Source organism: Bidens hawaiensis, unplaced genomic scaffold (genome assembly GCF_021521415.1).
Source record: "Bidens hawaiensis isolate Kalapana, Puna unplaced genomic scaffold, B.hawaiensis_p1.1 tig00032827_1, whole genome shotgun sequence".
In the NCBI taxonomy this organism is placed as follows: Eukaryota; Viridiplantae; Streptophyta; class Magnoliopsida; order Asterales; family Asteraceae; genus Bidens; species Bidens hawaiensis.
The window spans coordinates 162,502-180,164 of record NW_027495612.1 but is presented as its reverse complement, the minus strand read 5'-3'; the positions used below and the strand labels follow the sequence as shown (position 1 = coordinate 180,164).

Sequence of the window (17,663 nt, the reverse complement as noted above, 5' to 3'; positions counted from 1 at the left end):
TTTGATAGCAAACAAGTTAAACGAAAACATGCTCATTTAACCACCCGCTATAGATTTAAACGCGAAAGATAGTTACAAACCAAGCATTGTATCATCCATTAAGCTGAAAAAGACTTACCAAACACTTATTTGAAATGTTTTAAGTGATCCGTGAAAATATTTTTGATTTCTACAAATATATAGTATGTTTTTATAATTTTACACAAAACTAGCCGAAAAACACTCGTTTTCGCGCTGTTTAACGCACCCGATAAGTTTTTCGCGCCAAAAACCGAACCCGAACTAAATTTGGACCAGGATTTTCGTATTTGGGCTGGAGAAACCAGATCATTGGGCCAAAACAGCCCAAAGGGGGCCCATAAGGAATCCCGGCCTCAGCCGCCACCCCCCCCCTTTGTTATTCTTTCACATTTAAACTAGATTCAAACCATTTTTAATATCATTTCCTTGAAAATGCTGGACACAACTTCTTCTCCAGCCAAAAACAGCAAGAAAACCTAAGGTAAGGAGCTTAAATAAGTAGCTTTTATGCTTGTTTAAACTTGTTTAATACCATAAAAACATGTCTTGGTTACTAAAAATCATTCCTAACCGTGTAAAAATCCTAAAAATGGTCCATAAACATGTTTTGATCATACACATGGTAAGGAACCTGTTTTGATAATTTTTTTGGCCATAAACACGGATTAAAAGGTTGAAACGACGTTTTTACGGTTCAAAAGTTCGTTTTTGTGCACTAGCCGAAACCCTAACTTAAGGGCTGTTATGTTGATGAAATATTGCTTGGTTTGTGAAATAGGACTTGTACCTAGCTTGCTTAGAAGCACAAGAACCTGAAAACTTAATTAAAAGGTCGGAAACGAGCCAAACCCGCCAAGGTAATGCCAAAACACTCGCTTACGGGCTATTTAGGTTAAGGTTATGATGTGCATATTTTTAGGACTTGAAATTTTTCAGAGACATCAGGGACCATGTAAATAAGTCCCTGTTTAAATTTGGTAATTTTTTGACCATTCCAGAATATTTGGCGAATTTATTACCGAATTGGAACAACTATTTGGGAAAAATAGCTAAATTACTTCAAAAATTATGAAATTTTTCTGGGAACTCAGATTTGATTTATTTTGATCACATATGAATTTTGGGATCATTTGGAGAAGTATAAAGGTGTTTTGTGTATATGCGTTCGTGTGAATTTTTATAGCCGAATTTGGGTTGAAAAGAATATCGCACGAGCTTTTTACATTCTGGAATTGATACAGGTTGTTTTGGGACATGATTTGAGCATTCATAAATTTTTGTGGAATTTTTGGAAATTGTTTGGGGTAAACGGACGATTTTCAGGCGAAATATAACTGACAAAATGAATTTTTCTAAATTAATAAATCAGTAAATAATTTCAGAAATATTTTTATAAAAATCTACATATTTTAATTGATAAGTGGTTAAATTTTCATAATTTAATAATTAACGGTTAATTAATTATGCTAATTTAAAGATTAAACAAATTCAGTTTTTATAAAAACCGGCAAGTTCGCGACTAGCGAACCTGCGGGAATATCAAAACACCAAGAGTGATCAAAAATCATATTTTCCGATTAATTAAGTAAAAACGAACTTTTCTATGAGAAACCTGGACAATCCGGGCGGATTGTGCGCGTTTCTTCTCAAATCAAACTGAATAAACAGAAACGGGCCCCGTGGCTAATCCGGGACCCCAGTATGTGATCCTTCTTTATAACTTAATCATTTTATTAACCAATACATTTACCCAAGCTTATTTTCCCATAACTGTTTTCTGAACGCGTAAACGAACAACTTGGCCCAGCTGGAAAAACGGGAATCTGAGCCAAGTTCAGTTTTAAGTATTAGACATTGAACAACATCACAGCCTAAGCCTATTACCACTTTCTGGGCGTACCAGCTATACCCAGATTAGTTATACAGCCCAGTTTAATACTGAGATTATAATAATATTAAAATATTAATATTATTATAATATGGACTATAGGGACTAAGTGATAGCAAGGGAAACGAACCCCGTGCTGATCTCGCACTGAGTGCCTACAAAACCGTGAGTTTCATGACCCCACTCTTTAAACTATTTTACGAACTTTTGGGGTGGAAAGCATGTTTATACACATTATCTATCTGAAAACGGATCAGGATATAAAATATCTGAACATTTATATATGAAAAGTCCCTACAGACATAATGATTGACCACGTGATGATGAAAGATGATTATTATCGTTGATTGATATATTGAGTGGAGATAATACGAATTGCAAAACATAATGAAATTACAAGTGACAGCATGTTTATACAAACACGTTATGTAATGTTAAACATAACTAATTTGGGGGACAACGTGGTCTGTAATGGCCATGGGGATAACGTGGTCTGTGATGATTATGTGGCTGTTGTGGGCAGAAGGGGGGCTACAATAGTAACAAACTAACTTTATTATGACATGAATGTTAAGGAAATAATGTGATTATGCGTATTGTGGGCGGATGGGGAGCCACAGTATTTGGTGATACGTGATAAATACTATATGTGTATATGTGTCTATATACATGCTATGTGATTAGCCGTAGGAAATACTATGTGTAGAATATACTAAATATTTGCGTGTACACTATATAATGTTTGAGTTTACGTGGAATCATTGTGGGTGGAAGGGGGACCACAGTGGTTGATGTTAACGCGGAACCGTTGTGGGCGGAAGGGGGGCCACAGTGGTTGAGTTTATGTGGAACCGTTGTGGGAAGAAGGGGGTCCATAGTGGTTGGTTAAACACGGAAATTGGAAACAGGTAGTACGAACAAACAATCACGATTTTACCGAAATTTCGAATTTATGTTATAAACTTACATGTGTGCATATGCACACACAAGGATATGGCTGTACATATTTATACAAACGTAAATACATATTTTTACATACGTGCCTACATACAAACTATGACTGTGTGGTACGCAGAACTGATTTCGTTAAACTTATGAAACTCACCAACTATTCGTAGTTGACCTGTTTTAACGTGCTTTTCAGGTAATCAGATATGAGAAGTAATTTCCTGTGCGTTACGTGTCTGATTGGTGATTGATGTCATGGGCATTTGAGTTAGAAGTAAAGTAATTGAAGAACCGGTTTGATTGTATCACCTAGTTTGTAAAAGACGTTAGAACGATATAATATATTGTAAATTAGTTAGTAATGTTTCTTTATGAACAATGTATTTGATACCAGTTGTATCTGTTGCATTTCCGTTTTACGCTTCCGCAATTCGCTTAACGGGGTGTGACACCAATCCATAACCAATTCTATCTAAACCACAACCACAACACTCACAATACCAAATCCAAACCATTCTGAACACAATCCGAAATGATCCCAACTCAAATAAGTCAAACTCAAATCAAATTTTGACCACAAAAGTAAAAAAATTCACTGTTTAAACCACTATATCTTCCCGCTCAATCCAAATTCTATCGAATTGAATGAATTAATACAATTAAACCTATCCAGACACACCAGTCTAAACATGATGCACAATCCTTGATACAATTAATCATTAATTATCTAGTCAAATAGCTTGAATTAATCAAATTTAGGTCTGTATATGTTCGTTTATCAAATTCGTATAATTTGTTAATCAATTTGGTCACAAAACACCTTCAACTGTGGTAGTCTTAGTTTAATACACAATCAATTAGACAGCCATAGCTTTTATACCACTTGAAATTCCTTGGTCGATTTTTCTCTAAGAGACTTAGTCTTTGATATGATTGTATGAACGATGATTAGGTTAACTGTGTGTTAGTGTGTGTAATGAGTGTGAATTTAGGTAGAGTAACAAGAGGAAATTCAATAATAATAACTCTACTTTAAGAAATAGGTTATAAGGTATATATAGAGGATAACTCATTCGCTATGCCATTCTCTAAACAACCTTAGCAAATGGCCCTAATACGTTACACTTCTCATTCGTTAACATCTCTAACAAATGAGGCATAAAACTCGTCTTCCTTCGCTATACATCACATAGTGAATGAGCCTTACATTTATAAAATAACCCCTATACTTTATCCTATTATAAAATACATTTAAACAAAGAACGAGATGTAAACTGATGTATCAACATTTTGGTATCTCCAATTGATGCCGATTTGATTCCTATTCGACCCAATCTTCCGAAGTAACCTCCAAGGGACGTATGTGGACATTTATTCTAAGTCAATTAACTAACTTGTTGCAAACGTTGGACGAATTTAATTGATTTGCATCCATTTCTTTCCTTAAATGAATTATTGTTAATTAATCATGATTAACCGACCCTCCTATATAAACTAGACTCCCTTAAGCCTTCTCCTTTTCTGTTCATCGCTTTCTTACTATCAATTTCAGTTTAGGGTTGTTAATTGCTCAAGTTCTTGACGATTTGACTTTCAAGAGTCCAAGACTTTTGATTTCTCCAGTGATTCTCATCCATTCACTTTCGGGGGTAAGTGTTGAACATCAATTTTTTCCCTTCTAAATGAAAGCCCTCAGTCAACTTCAATAATTTATGGGGTTTCGGTGGTCATTTTCATCTTGCTCATTTAGGGTTTATGTAAGTCTAACTTTGGGGCTTTTCGATTTCATCATGAATTGTCCTGAATTAGCCTCTAACCCTTTTATGTTTTAGTCTTATTTCATCATTTTGAACGTAATTGACCCGAATTAGGTCTCATACCAACATCCGAGTCAATAATGAACTGACACTTGTTTCCTCTAGTTTTCTCCATAACTAGAGTTAGGGGAGAAATTAATCAATAATTATTTTTCAGTTAAGTTCAGTTTTAAAAGAAGAATTTTCTATTATTTTTCCAGAATACTTTATTTCCAAGTCTGCCGGCTCGCTTATTTATCGTTTTCTTTATAATGAGCGATATAGCTTGCGCTTTAATTTAATTTCATGTTGTTTATTCTCGGTTTGTAATATAGTTTGTTATTCTATATTTTTAGGATATTTTATTTTAAATTTGTCGACTCGCTTAATTACACACTTATCTCATCTTCTCGTCCTTCACTCGCCTACTTACTAAGGTGAGTAATAACACTCTCCTTTTTTCTGTGTTATATTTTGGGGGCTTTATACGTACACAAACCCTAATGCTTATTTATTACATAATTACATACTCAAATACAATTCCACTATTTGCGTAGTTGTGATATTGTTCGATTAGTTGCTAGTTGCTAAATGACTATGTGTTTACAGTTTTTATGGTTGGTTGTTATCTCATTCCTATCCTTATAGTATGATCATACGTCGTTGGAGTAATTCAACACCATTTTGGGCCGAGGTGAAATGACACTTTTATATTGATGTTATGGTAGTTGATGTAATTCACATATCGCAGGGAGTTTTAATTTTTATTTATTATATGTATACAAAATTGTGGTTACTTGTTCCAATTTGCGTTGACAAAATATATTATTTTTACGCATATTGCAAGTATCTATTTGGGATGATTGTAGATGCAAGACTTAGTTTGACCATAGGTTTTTTAATAAAATAAAAAACAATTAATTCGTTTGAGATTGATGTATTGTTCTCGGATTTGTTTTCTTTGTTAAGACAATTGTGCACATGGTTTGAATGAATAAATTAGATATTGACGCTTATTATTTTTGTTAGCGTCTTTGAGCTAGGTTTGATACAAAATAAGTCGCGTCCCGACAATATCTGCCGTTAGATATTACAATCACTATTTCTAACCAATAAGATATATTTATAATAATCTTATTTATAAACCACACCTTTGCAATTATTTCTAATCACTATAGTAATTAACAATTATTTGTTAAATAATATCTCATAAACATTAAAACACTAACGTTTAACCACTTAACCCCGTCAATTATTTCTCAAATATTTAATCTCTAATTATTTTTTTCAAATAATTAATCACCGATGTTAAATTCATGTTTAGTGAACTATGATATTTAACTATTAAATATTATTCAATGTTCGTTGCCCGAAGTGTAACTCTTTGGATCGTACCTTGATATCAACGTTAAATATATAATTGATGATCGGTTATCTAATATCCAACACTAAGCCCAAGTAATATGTTCGGATCAAACATCTGTAAAATGGTAAGCCTGTGATGAACAGTCGTTAAATGGTAGGTCTGGACGGGTCATGACCGGTCGAATAACGGATCTGGGGAAGAGTGCCGATCAAATATTATATCCTGGTTGAAGACCTTTCTTCAACCCACCAGTTTAGCATGATGTAGTGCTATCTACATCATACTAGACTAACACGCTTCAGTTGTCCTTTTCGTCTTTACCGAGAATCCTACATAAAATGTTAGTACATTACCTTTGGCTCATCCAAATGGTTATCGCTTCATTCCATAGTTTGGCTCTTCCGAATAGTTACTGCTCATGATCATCTGAGTGTGCCTTGGCTGCTACTAGATGATTTACTTTAGCTTTCACCCGATCATTACTGGTAAGTCAAATACCCAGCAAATTCATAAACAAAATGTAATCATGTGAAAATAGAATTTGAATACTCAAATATGAGAATAAATGTGTAATGGAAATAATAAAAATATAAGCAAGCCATGGCACATCAAAGGGGTAACAACTGAGGCAATTTAATCACTATAAAAAACATCTGGTTCAAACTCATTTAGGATTAAAAGGCCGTCAATCTTTTGCAAATATGCAATGTGCCAATGTTCCATCAATTTCTCTAAATCTTGAACTCACTCGTCTAGGCTCCTCTCATTGGTCACCATCTTGTTTGCGAGTTGTCAATCTATGCAGGGCTATCTCAGATCCCATACAGGCTCTGCCAACACTTAGGGCACGACCTTGATAAGAGCCCAAAATATTAAAAGAAAAATTATGTATATAATTTTTTTAACCTTAATTGGTCAATTGAGTTGGGAATGGCTGAAAAGAAAACTATAAGGGCCCACAAAAAAAATCTAAACAAGTCCATTAAGCATTAGAGAATCTAATAATTTCTAGGCCTAGTAACAAAGTATTACAATTATTGTTGATCTTTTGGGAATTTTTTTATTAAGGATCATTTTTTAGTACTCGCTTTGAACACTCGAAATCTGATAGATTACACTGGATCTATGCTTCCTTCCCTATCCAATTTTCCCTATGAATAATGATTTGGAGTCGGATAATTTGGTCTAGATTGTAATGCAAGTGGACGCTTTGTGTGATTTAGCTTCTTTGATGCTTGGATTATGAAAATGTGAGTTGCCCTTCTCTGAAATCTTGTTTTGTTTTCATACATTTATGTAGGATCGTTGATCTTTCAATGTCTATTTGCAACCAAATGCACATTATAATTGGAAGATTTATGATTTTGAATATCTGTTGTAGGACAGCTACCATCGACGCCTATTATGTTGGTTGCATACTTGCATATTGAAGGAGTCATGTACCAAAGCCTTTATGTACCAAAGCCTTTGTTTGGCGGCAAAGGTCATGTGATCTAGCACCTATTTCATGCAAATACAAGTCCAACTACTAATTATCGAGCTATGTCTTCTCTCCATTTTTTTTACTCTAGTATTTAACTGAGTATTTAACTCTAATAATAATAATAATAATAGTTATTAGCATTAATTATATTCTCCAAAGTCACGCTTACATAATTCCATATCATCACTTTCACATACTAAGCGCTCCATTCTCACTTTTTCCCGACACACACTTATTCCCATTATGATCATCTCGAGATCCTCCCCACTCTCCACGGTCACGATCTTCTTTCCCTAACTTTCACACCCACAAAACATTCTTTATGCACCTTTGCATGCCACCCACTTATTATTTATTCACTTCACTCCCATTACTCCAAACCAAATCCCAAAAATCAGTAATGGATTACGAACGACCCGAAACCGAGTTAATATCAATCCCGGCAACGCCCCGCGATTCCACGCCCGAAATACAAACCCCGTCTGGTCAGCGGTCGCCAAGGGCACATTCAAAGGAGGGTGGGAAGTCTTCCGCTGGATGGACGCCCACGTCGTTTATATCGCCGAGGTTTTTGAGCCCCATCGGGACGCCTATGAAGAGGGTGTTGGTGAATATGAAGGGGTATTTGGAGGACGTCGGGCACTTGACGAAGCTGAACCCGCAAGATGCGTGGCTTCCGATCACTGAGTCTAGGAATGGTAACGCCCATTATGCCGCGTTTCATAACCTTAACGCCGGTGTCGGGTTTCAGGCTCTTCTTTTGCCCGTTGCATTTTCATTTCTCGGCTGGTAACTTTTCTTCCTTTTTAACTTTCAACGGTAATTTATAATTTTTTTCTTTTGGATAAGACACATCTTAACTATCACAGCTGACAGGTATATTAATATTATTATTTTATTGAAATGTGTAGAAATTAGTTAGAAAGTATTCTAATGTTGGATTAATTGTTTATAGATATAACATGGTATATGCATTTTATATAGTTATATTATTTTGCTTTTAATCAAGATGTTATATAATGTATTTCATATGTATTTTATCATAATTTCTTTTAAGTCTAATAATTTTTACAATTTATATGTTCATACTTTGGGTATAAGAAAGTTGTCTTATACGTCACGTAAAGACACCATTCCCTTTATCTTGTCGAATAAAGTTACAAATGATATAACATCATGGTTTTGACTTTGGGGAAAAAAAAGTTACAAATTCCACTTTAAATCAAATGATCTAACATCATAGTTTGACCGAAAAATAGGCATAAACTTTCTTTTCATATTTACATATCCTATATAATATTATTTCATTATCATTGCTATTTTAATATGTTGTAACAACAATTGCTCAATTTTAGTAAAGTAATTATATTTAGCTTTTTATTATAGTATATTATTATAGTATATTAAGATCTTGAAAAATCGATTACTGTGTAAAATTAACTAGCTATATTAAAGTTGTAGAAAGTGATCATATTTTATGCTCTAAGTAATTTGTTATAGAAAAAGAAAGATATAATTATACTTAATAAAATTTATAATAATCATACTTTATTTAAAACCTTGTTTGCTCATTTGTCATATTTTATGAAGGATGAAGCATATATCACAATATATTATATATACTACTATCAATGAATGGTTGTAACTCTGTTTGAGATATGAATATATACCTGGGCTATCGAAGTTGGCATACTACTAAGCCCGAATATGCTGACCTTTAAAAAAAAGAACATAAAGTTCGCCTGTAATATGTAGTGCTTATGCATGATGCAGGAGTTGGGGTATCATTTCATTAACCATAGCCTACATATGGCAACTATACACCTTATGGATCTTGGTTCAACTTCATGAAGCAGTCCCCGGCAAACGATACAACCGATATGTTGAGGTCTCCGAAGCAGCATTTGGTAAGAATTTATAGTATTTGGTTTTCCATTACTAAAATCTATCAAATTCACATTAATAAAACTCATTATCACTTTCGTTATTCAGGAAATCGACTAGGAGCATGGCTTTCAATCTTCCCAACGGCGTACCTATCAGCAGGAACCGCGACCACCTTGATTATTATAGGCGGTGAAACAATGAAACTCTTCTTTGAGACCGTTTGTGGGCCCGTTTGCACATCAAGCCCGTTAACAACGGTAGAGTGGTATTTGGTTTTCACCTTTTTGAGCCTTGTTTTGTCTCAACTTCCAAACCTTAACTCAATAGCTGGGATCTCGCTCGTTGGAGCTATAACCGCGATTGTTTACTCAACCATGGTTTGGCTCCTATCGGTTAGCCAGCAACGGCCGGCTAACATATCTTATGAACCCATCGTGCTACCTTCATTAACCGCTTCCGTGTTTTCGGCTTTCAATGCACTTGGTATTATAGCATTTGCATTTAGAGGCCACAATCTTGTTCTTGAGATTCAGGTAAGTTTGACTTTTAAGGTCAGAAAGTTTATTGATATTGTTCAAAAGCTGAAGAAAAGTTTTAATACTAGGTAAAAACACATGTAAAGTTGTATACCTTTGGAAGATTCTTGTGTCAGTGTTCTGCTGAAATGAATATAAAATTTGTATGTGCAATATAATTGTTTGACCTCAAAAGTAAAACTTTATACTACTGAGTGTTTTGTAGCATTTTCGCAGTCGACAATGCCATCGACGTTCAAGCATCCCGCTCACGTACCAATGTGGAAAGGAGCCAAGGTCGCATACTTCTTCATCGCCATGTGTTTGTTCCCGGTAGCCATTGGCGGGTTTTGGGCTTATGGAAATTTGGTGAGTTTATATATATAGTTATTTGGGTTAACCACACTACTAAAAACCTTTGTTTGATAATATTAGACGGGTTTGTTACGTACATCAATTTATAGTAATTCTCTTTATCATAATTAGAAATTAGGCGTGCACGTTGGTCAGTCTTTAACTCAAACCGAAAATTCAGTTTATAGGTTTTTGCATAGTCATTTGTTTTTGGTTTTTTCAGTTTTGTTGTTTGAGCATTAAATTTTTGGACCGAATATAATTGATTAAAAATAATGAATAGCATAAAACTCTGAGCCTCACTTTTTGTATTTTTTGTTATTTAATGATTAATTGCTTGTTACACATTTGGAACTAAGGTTGTTGAGATATATCATTAGTAATTTCTTATAGATTACTCAACTTAATTAAATAAAATTATAATTCATAAGCCAATACAAAAGTCAAGAATTTCGGTAATTCTTGTTTCGGTTCGGTTATAATAGTCTGTTCGGTTTTTTCGCGTTCAGTTAAGATATTCGGTTTTTGGTACATGCAAAACCGAAAACAAACCATAAATTGGGTTTTAGGGAACACATTAAACCAAACCCGTCTGTTTTGGTTATTGATTCGGTTATGTGGGCTATTTTGGTTTCAAGCACAATGATTAGATGAGATTAGGTCTATTTTTTAATCATCTTTGTTTTACTTTCATAAAGAGTTTATTATTCTATATCATACTTTCTTATTTTAAATTTCAATCTTGTAGATGCCTCCAGGTGGGATGTTGAACGCGCTATTCGGCTTCCACAAACATGACATATCAAGATGGTTGCTTGCAATAACGTTTCTACTAGTCGTCTTCAGTTGCTTGAGCAGCTACCAGATCTACTCCATGCCTGTTTTTGACAACTTTGAAGCGAGCTATACTCACCGCACGAACAGGCCATGCTCAGTCTGGGTGCGGTCAGGGTTCCGGGTGGTCTATTCGTTCATTAACTTCTTCATAGGGGTGGCTCTACCATTCCTCTCGAGTCTAGCTGGATTGTTGGGAGGACTAACGCTTCCTATCACATTTGCATACCCATGTTTTATGTGGGTGCTCATCAAGAAGCCCACAAAGTATAGCTACAATTGGTACTTCAATTGGTCACTCGGGTGGCTCGGTGTGGCGTTTAGTATTGCGTTTAGCATTGGTGGGATCTGGAGCATTGTTGACAATGGGTTGAAACTTAAGTTCTTCAAGCCTAGTTAAAGATTGCATGTTTTTTTGGTTTTGGTGAACATTTTATACAGTAATCATGTTAAGTAGCGTAAAGCTCTTTATGTTTGCATTGTGTTTTAAGTTCAAATGTATAACTTATTGAATTATAGCTAAACGAGGAATATCTAAATTAATGTTGTTAGTTTGAAATTTTGGATTATTCTTCGGTACACATTTGGTCACATACTTCAAATGGCTTCACTTCAAATCTCTTAAGGATTTGAGCATCAATCTCACAACTTTCAAAATTATTATTCCACCTGACCCGAAGTTTATCAAATACCATTGATAATGAGTTACTGCTAACGAAATTTCAATCGATCAGTAGGAGGGCTGAACAAATAATTAACTAAACTATAACTAAATTAAGGACTTAATCGAAGCGAACAATTAATCGATTGTTCTAGTTAAGCGATAATGGATTAACAGAAAAATAAAGTTTTGGTTTTGGTGTGTGACATGCATAACAGAATTAACCAAACTAAACCAAACCAATTATACATATAGCTATTTAAAATATGTGATGTTCTTCAAACATAATTATGTATTTTTTTTTAAATTTTACAAACAGGACATCTCATGACTTATATCCAAAGAGTGCAATGACTACTAGTAAACAAACTTCATCAAAAAAGGATTCAAACGAACACATCGATCTGCATACTTTCAACCTTTGCTAGTACATGAAGCAAAAATACACTCCTACCATTGTGTAATCGTATAAAAACGATGACACGAAAAGAAAAGAGAAATGAAGGAGAGAGATAAATTTTATTATCTCAGATTCAATTCTTGAAATAGAATGAAACAAGCAAACCTACACACACACACAGCGCATATGTAATGCGGCGTTTATGTTGAAAACAATGCGCTCACCCCCCCCCCCCCTCTCAAATTAGAGGTTTAGAAAACCCCAACTTGCACAGAAGCTCGTGAAAATAAGGCCCTGGTAAGCTCTTTGTAAAAATATTAGCAAGTTGATTGTTCATCTTCATACATACTAAAGTCACGAGGCCTTCTTGTAACTTCTCGCGAACAAAATGACAATCGATTTCAATGTGCTTAGTTCGCTCATGGAAGACAAGATTCTTTCCAACATAAATTGTAGCTTAACTGTCACATTTGAGAGTGACAAGAGTAATTCTAGGAACACTAAACTCAGAGAGAAGTCTTGTCAATCATGCAAGTTCGACAGTTACACGTCGTTGATATCTTGATTCGGCTTCAGTAGGACTTAAAGAAACAACAGTTTGTTTATTAGATTTTCAAGAAATCGGAGAACCCTCAAGGGAAATATAAAAACTTTTGACCGATCAACGAGTAATAGGAAAAGCCGCCCAATTCGAATCACAGAATGTTTGTAAGTCAAAAGAAGGATTGTTGTTGAAAAATAATCCTTGAGATAAAGTGCCTTTGACATATGAAAAAGTGGAAAGAGTGGCATTCCAATAAGGCATCCTCGGATCTTGTATGAAATGACTCAAAAATTGAACAGAAAAAGCAATATTAGGTCTTGTGTGAGTAAGGTAATTAAGTTTACCAACAAGTTTCCTATATCGTAAAGGTTCATTAAGAGCGAGTCCTTCATGAGCTTTCAACTGTAAATGATGAGACAACGAAGAATTGGTGATAGGAATGTTGGAAGTATCAAATTCCGAAAGCATGTCTTTAGCAAACTTGTGTTGACACATGATAAAACCCTTAGTAGTATAAAGAACCTCCATTCCCAAAAAATAATTGAGTCATCCCAGATCTTTAATTTTGAAAGAAGAATCCAAAAAAATCTTGAGATTGTTAATCTCTTCCAAAATGTTTCCAGTGACTAAAATGTCATCAACATATACAGCGTTATAAACCACTGATGATCCCAAGGATTTGGAAAAGAAAGAATGATCATTCTGAGAACTTATATACCCTCGTTATTTCAAAGCTGAGGACAACTTCCCATACCATTGGCAAGAAGCCTGTTTCAAGCCATATAAGGACTTTTGAAGTTTAAGCACCTAATGATTAGGGAGATACATACCGGGTGGTGATAGCATATAGATATCCTCATCGAGATCTCCATGGAGAAAGAATTGCTAATATCAAGTTGGAAAAGAAGCCAACTTCGTTTTGTAGCAACAACAATAAGACTTCGAATGGTGGTCGTTTTGACAACATGAGAAAAAGTTTCAGTATAATCAACCCCTTCTTGTTAAGTATCACCTCTAAACCAAACTTAATTTACAACGTCCAACCGTCCCATCTGCTTTATGCTTAACTTTTAACACTCATTTGCTTTTAATAGCTTTCTTTCCAGGAGGAAGATCAATAACATCCCAAGTATTAGTATTTTCAAGGGCCTTAGCTTTCATGGCATCTTGCCATTCAGGGATGTTGGCGCCTTCCTTATACGAAGTAGGCTCATTTAAATCAGAAATAGCTTTGGTGAGAGATTGACGGGAAGGAAGAAGATGAGAAGAAGAGCAACAAGTAGAAGAGGAACACGAATTAGTGACATTATGGAAGCAATGAAGAGAAGAATCAGAATTATTACAAACATAGTCATTCAAGTAAGAAGGCAGAACATAAGTTCTAGAAGACCTTCAAACAGCTGGATCATTAGGAAGAGAATTAGAAGAAGAAAGATTAGGAATAGCAGAAGATGGATTAGGGGGAACAGAATTAGTAGTCGGAGTAGAAGCGGGAGATGGGTAAGGATCATCGAAAAATTGATTGATGATGCCAATGGATGGAAAAATGAAGCTTTCACCATGTAATCTTATAAAAACGATGACACGAAAGGAAAAGAGAAGTGAAGGAGAGAGATATTTTATTATCTCAGAATCAATTCTTACAATACAATTAAACAAGCTAACCTACACACACACACACACACATACGCGACGCAAATGTTATGCGGTGTATAACAAACACGCCACATAACATATGCGACGTATTAACAACATATGCGCTCACACATTAAGCTCATATCGGCTGCATACTTTCAACCTTTGCACTGCCTAGTATCTAAAGCATCCAAGTTTAAATAAACCCTACTTATAACAAACATAAAATTAAATTATTCACAAAATAAGTATACAAACCTAGTTAGGAAATAATTATAATCTAACCTAATTATATTATTGAAAGAATACATATTGTCCACATAACTATGCCTTCCACAAAACATGTTGATGTGAATCGAACTCACTACATTTCTTTTAAAATATTTATGGCTTACCAAATCAACTAAGATGATTTGAAGCTAACCTTTTCTTTTCCTTAGTAGGTATAGATTCAAAACATTCCATTTTGATTTCTTATAAAATAAAAATACAAATTATTCTTATAATTTATATATTTTAGAAAATACGCAATTATCCATTCATTAATATTCATTATACCTTATAATTTATTAAAGTTATAATGTATATTATGTAATTCACACACACACACACACACACACATATATATATCCAGGTTTTACTGACCTAATAAACGTTGTATAAATATGTTTTTTCAATTTCATAAGCTATACGAGTGTTTATTGTAATACCGGTTTAAACTGACAAACTAGTTTTAAGCCCAAAAATATTTTGGTAATTGGCAGCCGATATGCTATAAAATTAACCTTCAAGGTTGCGATTAGAAGTAAAACATTTAACCTAGCGACAGAAAGTTGAAATGACCATTCTAGTTAGCCTGCTGTTAGTCGATTAAAAGTAAAACATTTTAAATCCATTTTTAGTTATTTTGATTTTTTTTTTTTGCTTTAAATATGTAAAGTTTCGGTATTGTAATGAATGTAACAAAAATTAACAACATCCTGGGTTTACCGACCGAATAAACGTTGTTTTAAATATGTTATTTTTATATCATAAGCTATATAAGTTTTTCTTATTTCTTTTATATATCTAGTACTGTAACAAACGTATCTGGAACTGACCGATTTGTGTCGACTTGCCGTCGCAACACCCACTTACAGACACAACAAATGTCGTTTTATATATGTTATTTTTTTGTTATCATAACCTATACGAGTATTACGAACGTTCACTAATTTAATTTTTAAGTCTAGTGTTAACAACGTAATGGTGTAATAAAAACAACAAAGGCTAAGAAACCCTCTTGTGTTATAGAAACCTTGAAAACCTCATCTTGTCTTGTTGTAGCGAACAGATGAGGATACTTCTCCTTCATTTGATCTTCACGTTCCCAAGTAAACTCAGCTCCTTGCTTCGATTCCCAACGCACCTTGACTAACGGTATACGGATACGCTTAGTAACTTCATCTTTATGGTCCATGATCTCAACGGGTCTTTCAACGAAATGCATGGTTTCACAATGTGAACTTCATCGAGAGGTATTTGGAAATTACCCTCGGCAAGGCACTTCTTCAAGTTCGAAACATGGAATACCGGGTGAACATTTGAGAGTTCAGATGGAAGATCAAGTCTATAAGCAACAGGACCAATACGCTCAATGATTTCAAAAGGACCAACGAAACGAGGAGATAACTTCTCTTTCTTTCCAAAACTTACCACACCTTTCCACGGAGATACTTTGAGTATAACAAGATCACCAACATTAAACTCAAGAGGCTTCCTACGCTTATCCGCATAACTCTTTTGACGACTACGAGCAGCGAGTAGATTTTGGCGGATTTGAGCAATACGATCAGTCGTTTCTTGAACTAATTCCAAACCAGTAACTTGAGATTCTCCAACTTCATTCCAACAAATAGGAGAACGGCATTTTCGGCCATAAAAGGCTTTGAAAGGTGCCATACCAATACTAGAGTGAAAGCTATTGTTATACGAAAACTCAATAAGCGGTAAATGAATATCCCAATTGCCACCAAAATCGAGGACACATGAGCGAAGCATATCTTCTAGAGTTTGAATCGTGCGCTTAGATTGACCATCAGATTGCGGATGATAAGCAGTACTAAGATCCAAACGAGTTCCCAAAGCGGATTGGAGAGACTTCCAAAAACGAGAAGTGAAACGACCATCTCTATCAGAGATAATGGTTAATGGAGTTCCATGATGACAAGCAATCCTTTCAACATAAATATGCGCCAATCGATCAACCGAATACGTTTCCTTGATGGGAATGAAATGAGCAGACTTCGTCAAATGATCAATTATTACCCAAATATTATCATGTTGCTTTTGGGTAGAAGAAAACTTAGTGATGAAGTCCATAGCAATATCTTCTCACTTCCATTCTGGAACGGGAGGTTGCTCGAGTAAACCATAAGGTCGATGATGCTCGACTTTGACTTTAGAACAAGTGAGACATTTCGCAACGTAGAGAGTAATGTCTTTCTTCATTCCGGGCCACCAAAAGATGGAACGAAGATCGACGTACATTTTATCAGCATCTGGATGTACGGAATATCGTGACTTATGAGCTTCATCCATTATGAATGTGCAAGGTCAGCACGATCGGGAATCCATAAGCGGTTAAAGAAATAAAGTAAACCATTAGGCTTGGTTTCCAATTGAGATTCCGCACCACACGACATCTCGTCATACATGTTGCCTTTGGTGACGGATTCGTGTTGCGCGTTAAGAACACGCTCTTCGAGATCATTTTGTACAAGAACACAAGTAAGTAACACAGATTTGACTTGTTTCTTACGGCTAAGAGCGTCGGCCACGACATTCGCTTTGCCGGGATGGAACTTAATAACTTATAATTTCAAAGTTTTTATGAAAGATTAGATCCGAATAACGTTCTTACAAAATAAATGAATACGAATAAAAACCCAAAATGTTACAACAATAAAGGATGATCTCAATGTGTTCTAAGTAAAGCTTCGAGCATGGTTCAATCTCGAGCAAGTTTCATTACCCGAGTATACTGGAGTTGTTCTTAATAAATCCTATGGAAAGATTGAAGAGGTCAAGAAGAATATGTTTGCTCGTGGGACTTATTCGAGCAAAGTTGGAATATGTCATGAAGATTAAAGTCTGCTGGAGTAGAATATTTTCTAAGTAATGTTTGCTCGAATACATGTTTCGAGCTTACTCAGTATTACAAGGTCTGCTCGACAAGGATTTATCATACTCGAAGACCTATCCTACACTTGTATTTATTTTCAATGTATTTTGTAATCATTAGGGCTTCTAGAAGGAACGTCTATGGGCCTATATAAAGAATACTATGTTT

General features: G+C 34.9%; 1 protein-coding gene across 1 annotated transcript; it reads left to right on the top strand.

The window, feature by feature from the left end:
* The first annotated feature begins 7,734 nt into the window (after positions 1–7,734).
* On the top strand, positions 7,735–11,530 carry LOC143584152 (lysine histidine transporter-like 8). The gene is made up of 5 exons (XM_077066260.1): positions 7,735–8,291; positions 9,276–9,409; positions 9,495–9,922; positions 10,142–10,273; positions 11,007–11,530. Exons 1-5 carry the CDS (start codon positions 7,825–7,827, stop codon positions 11,490–11,492), a joined length of 1,647 nt encoding a protein of 548 aa, XP_076922375.1. The 5' UTR covers positions 7,735–7,824; the 3' UTR covers positions 11,493–11,530.
* Positions 11,531–17,663: the final 6,133 nt, after the last annotated feature.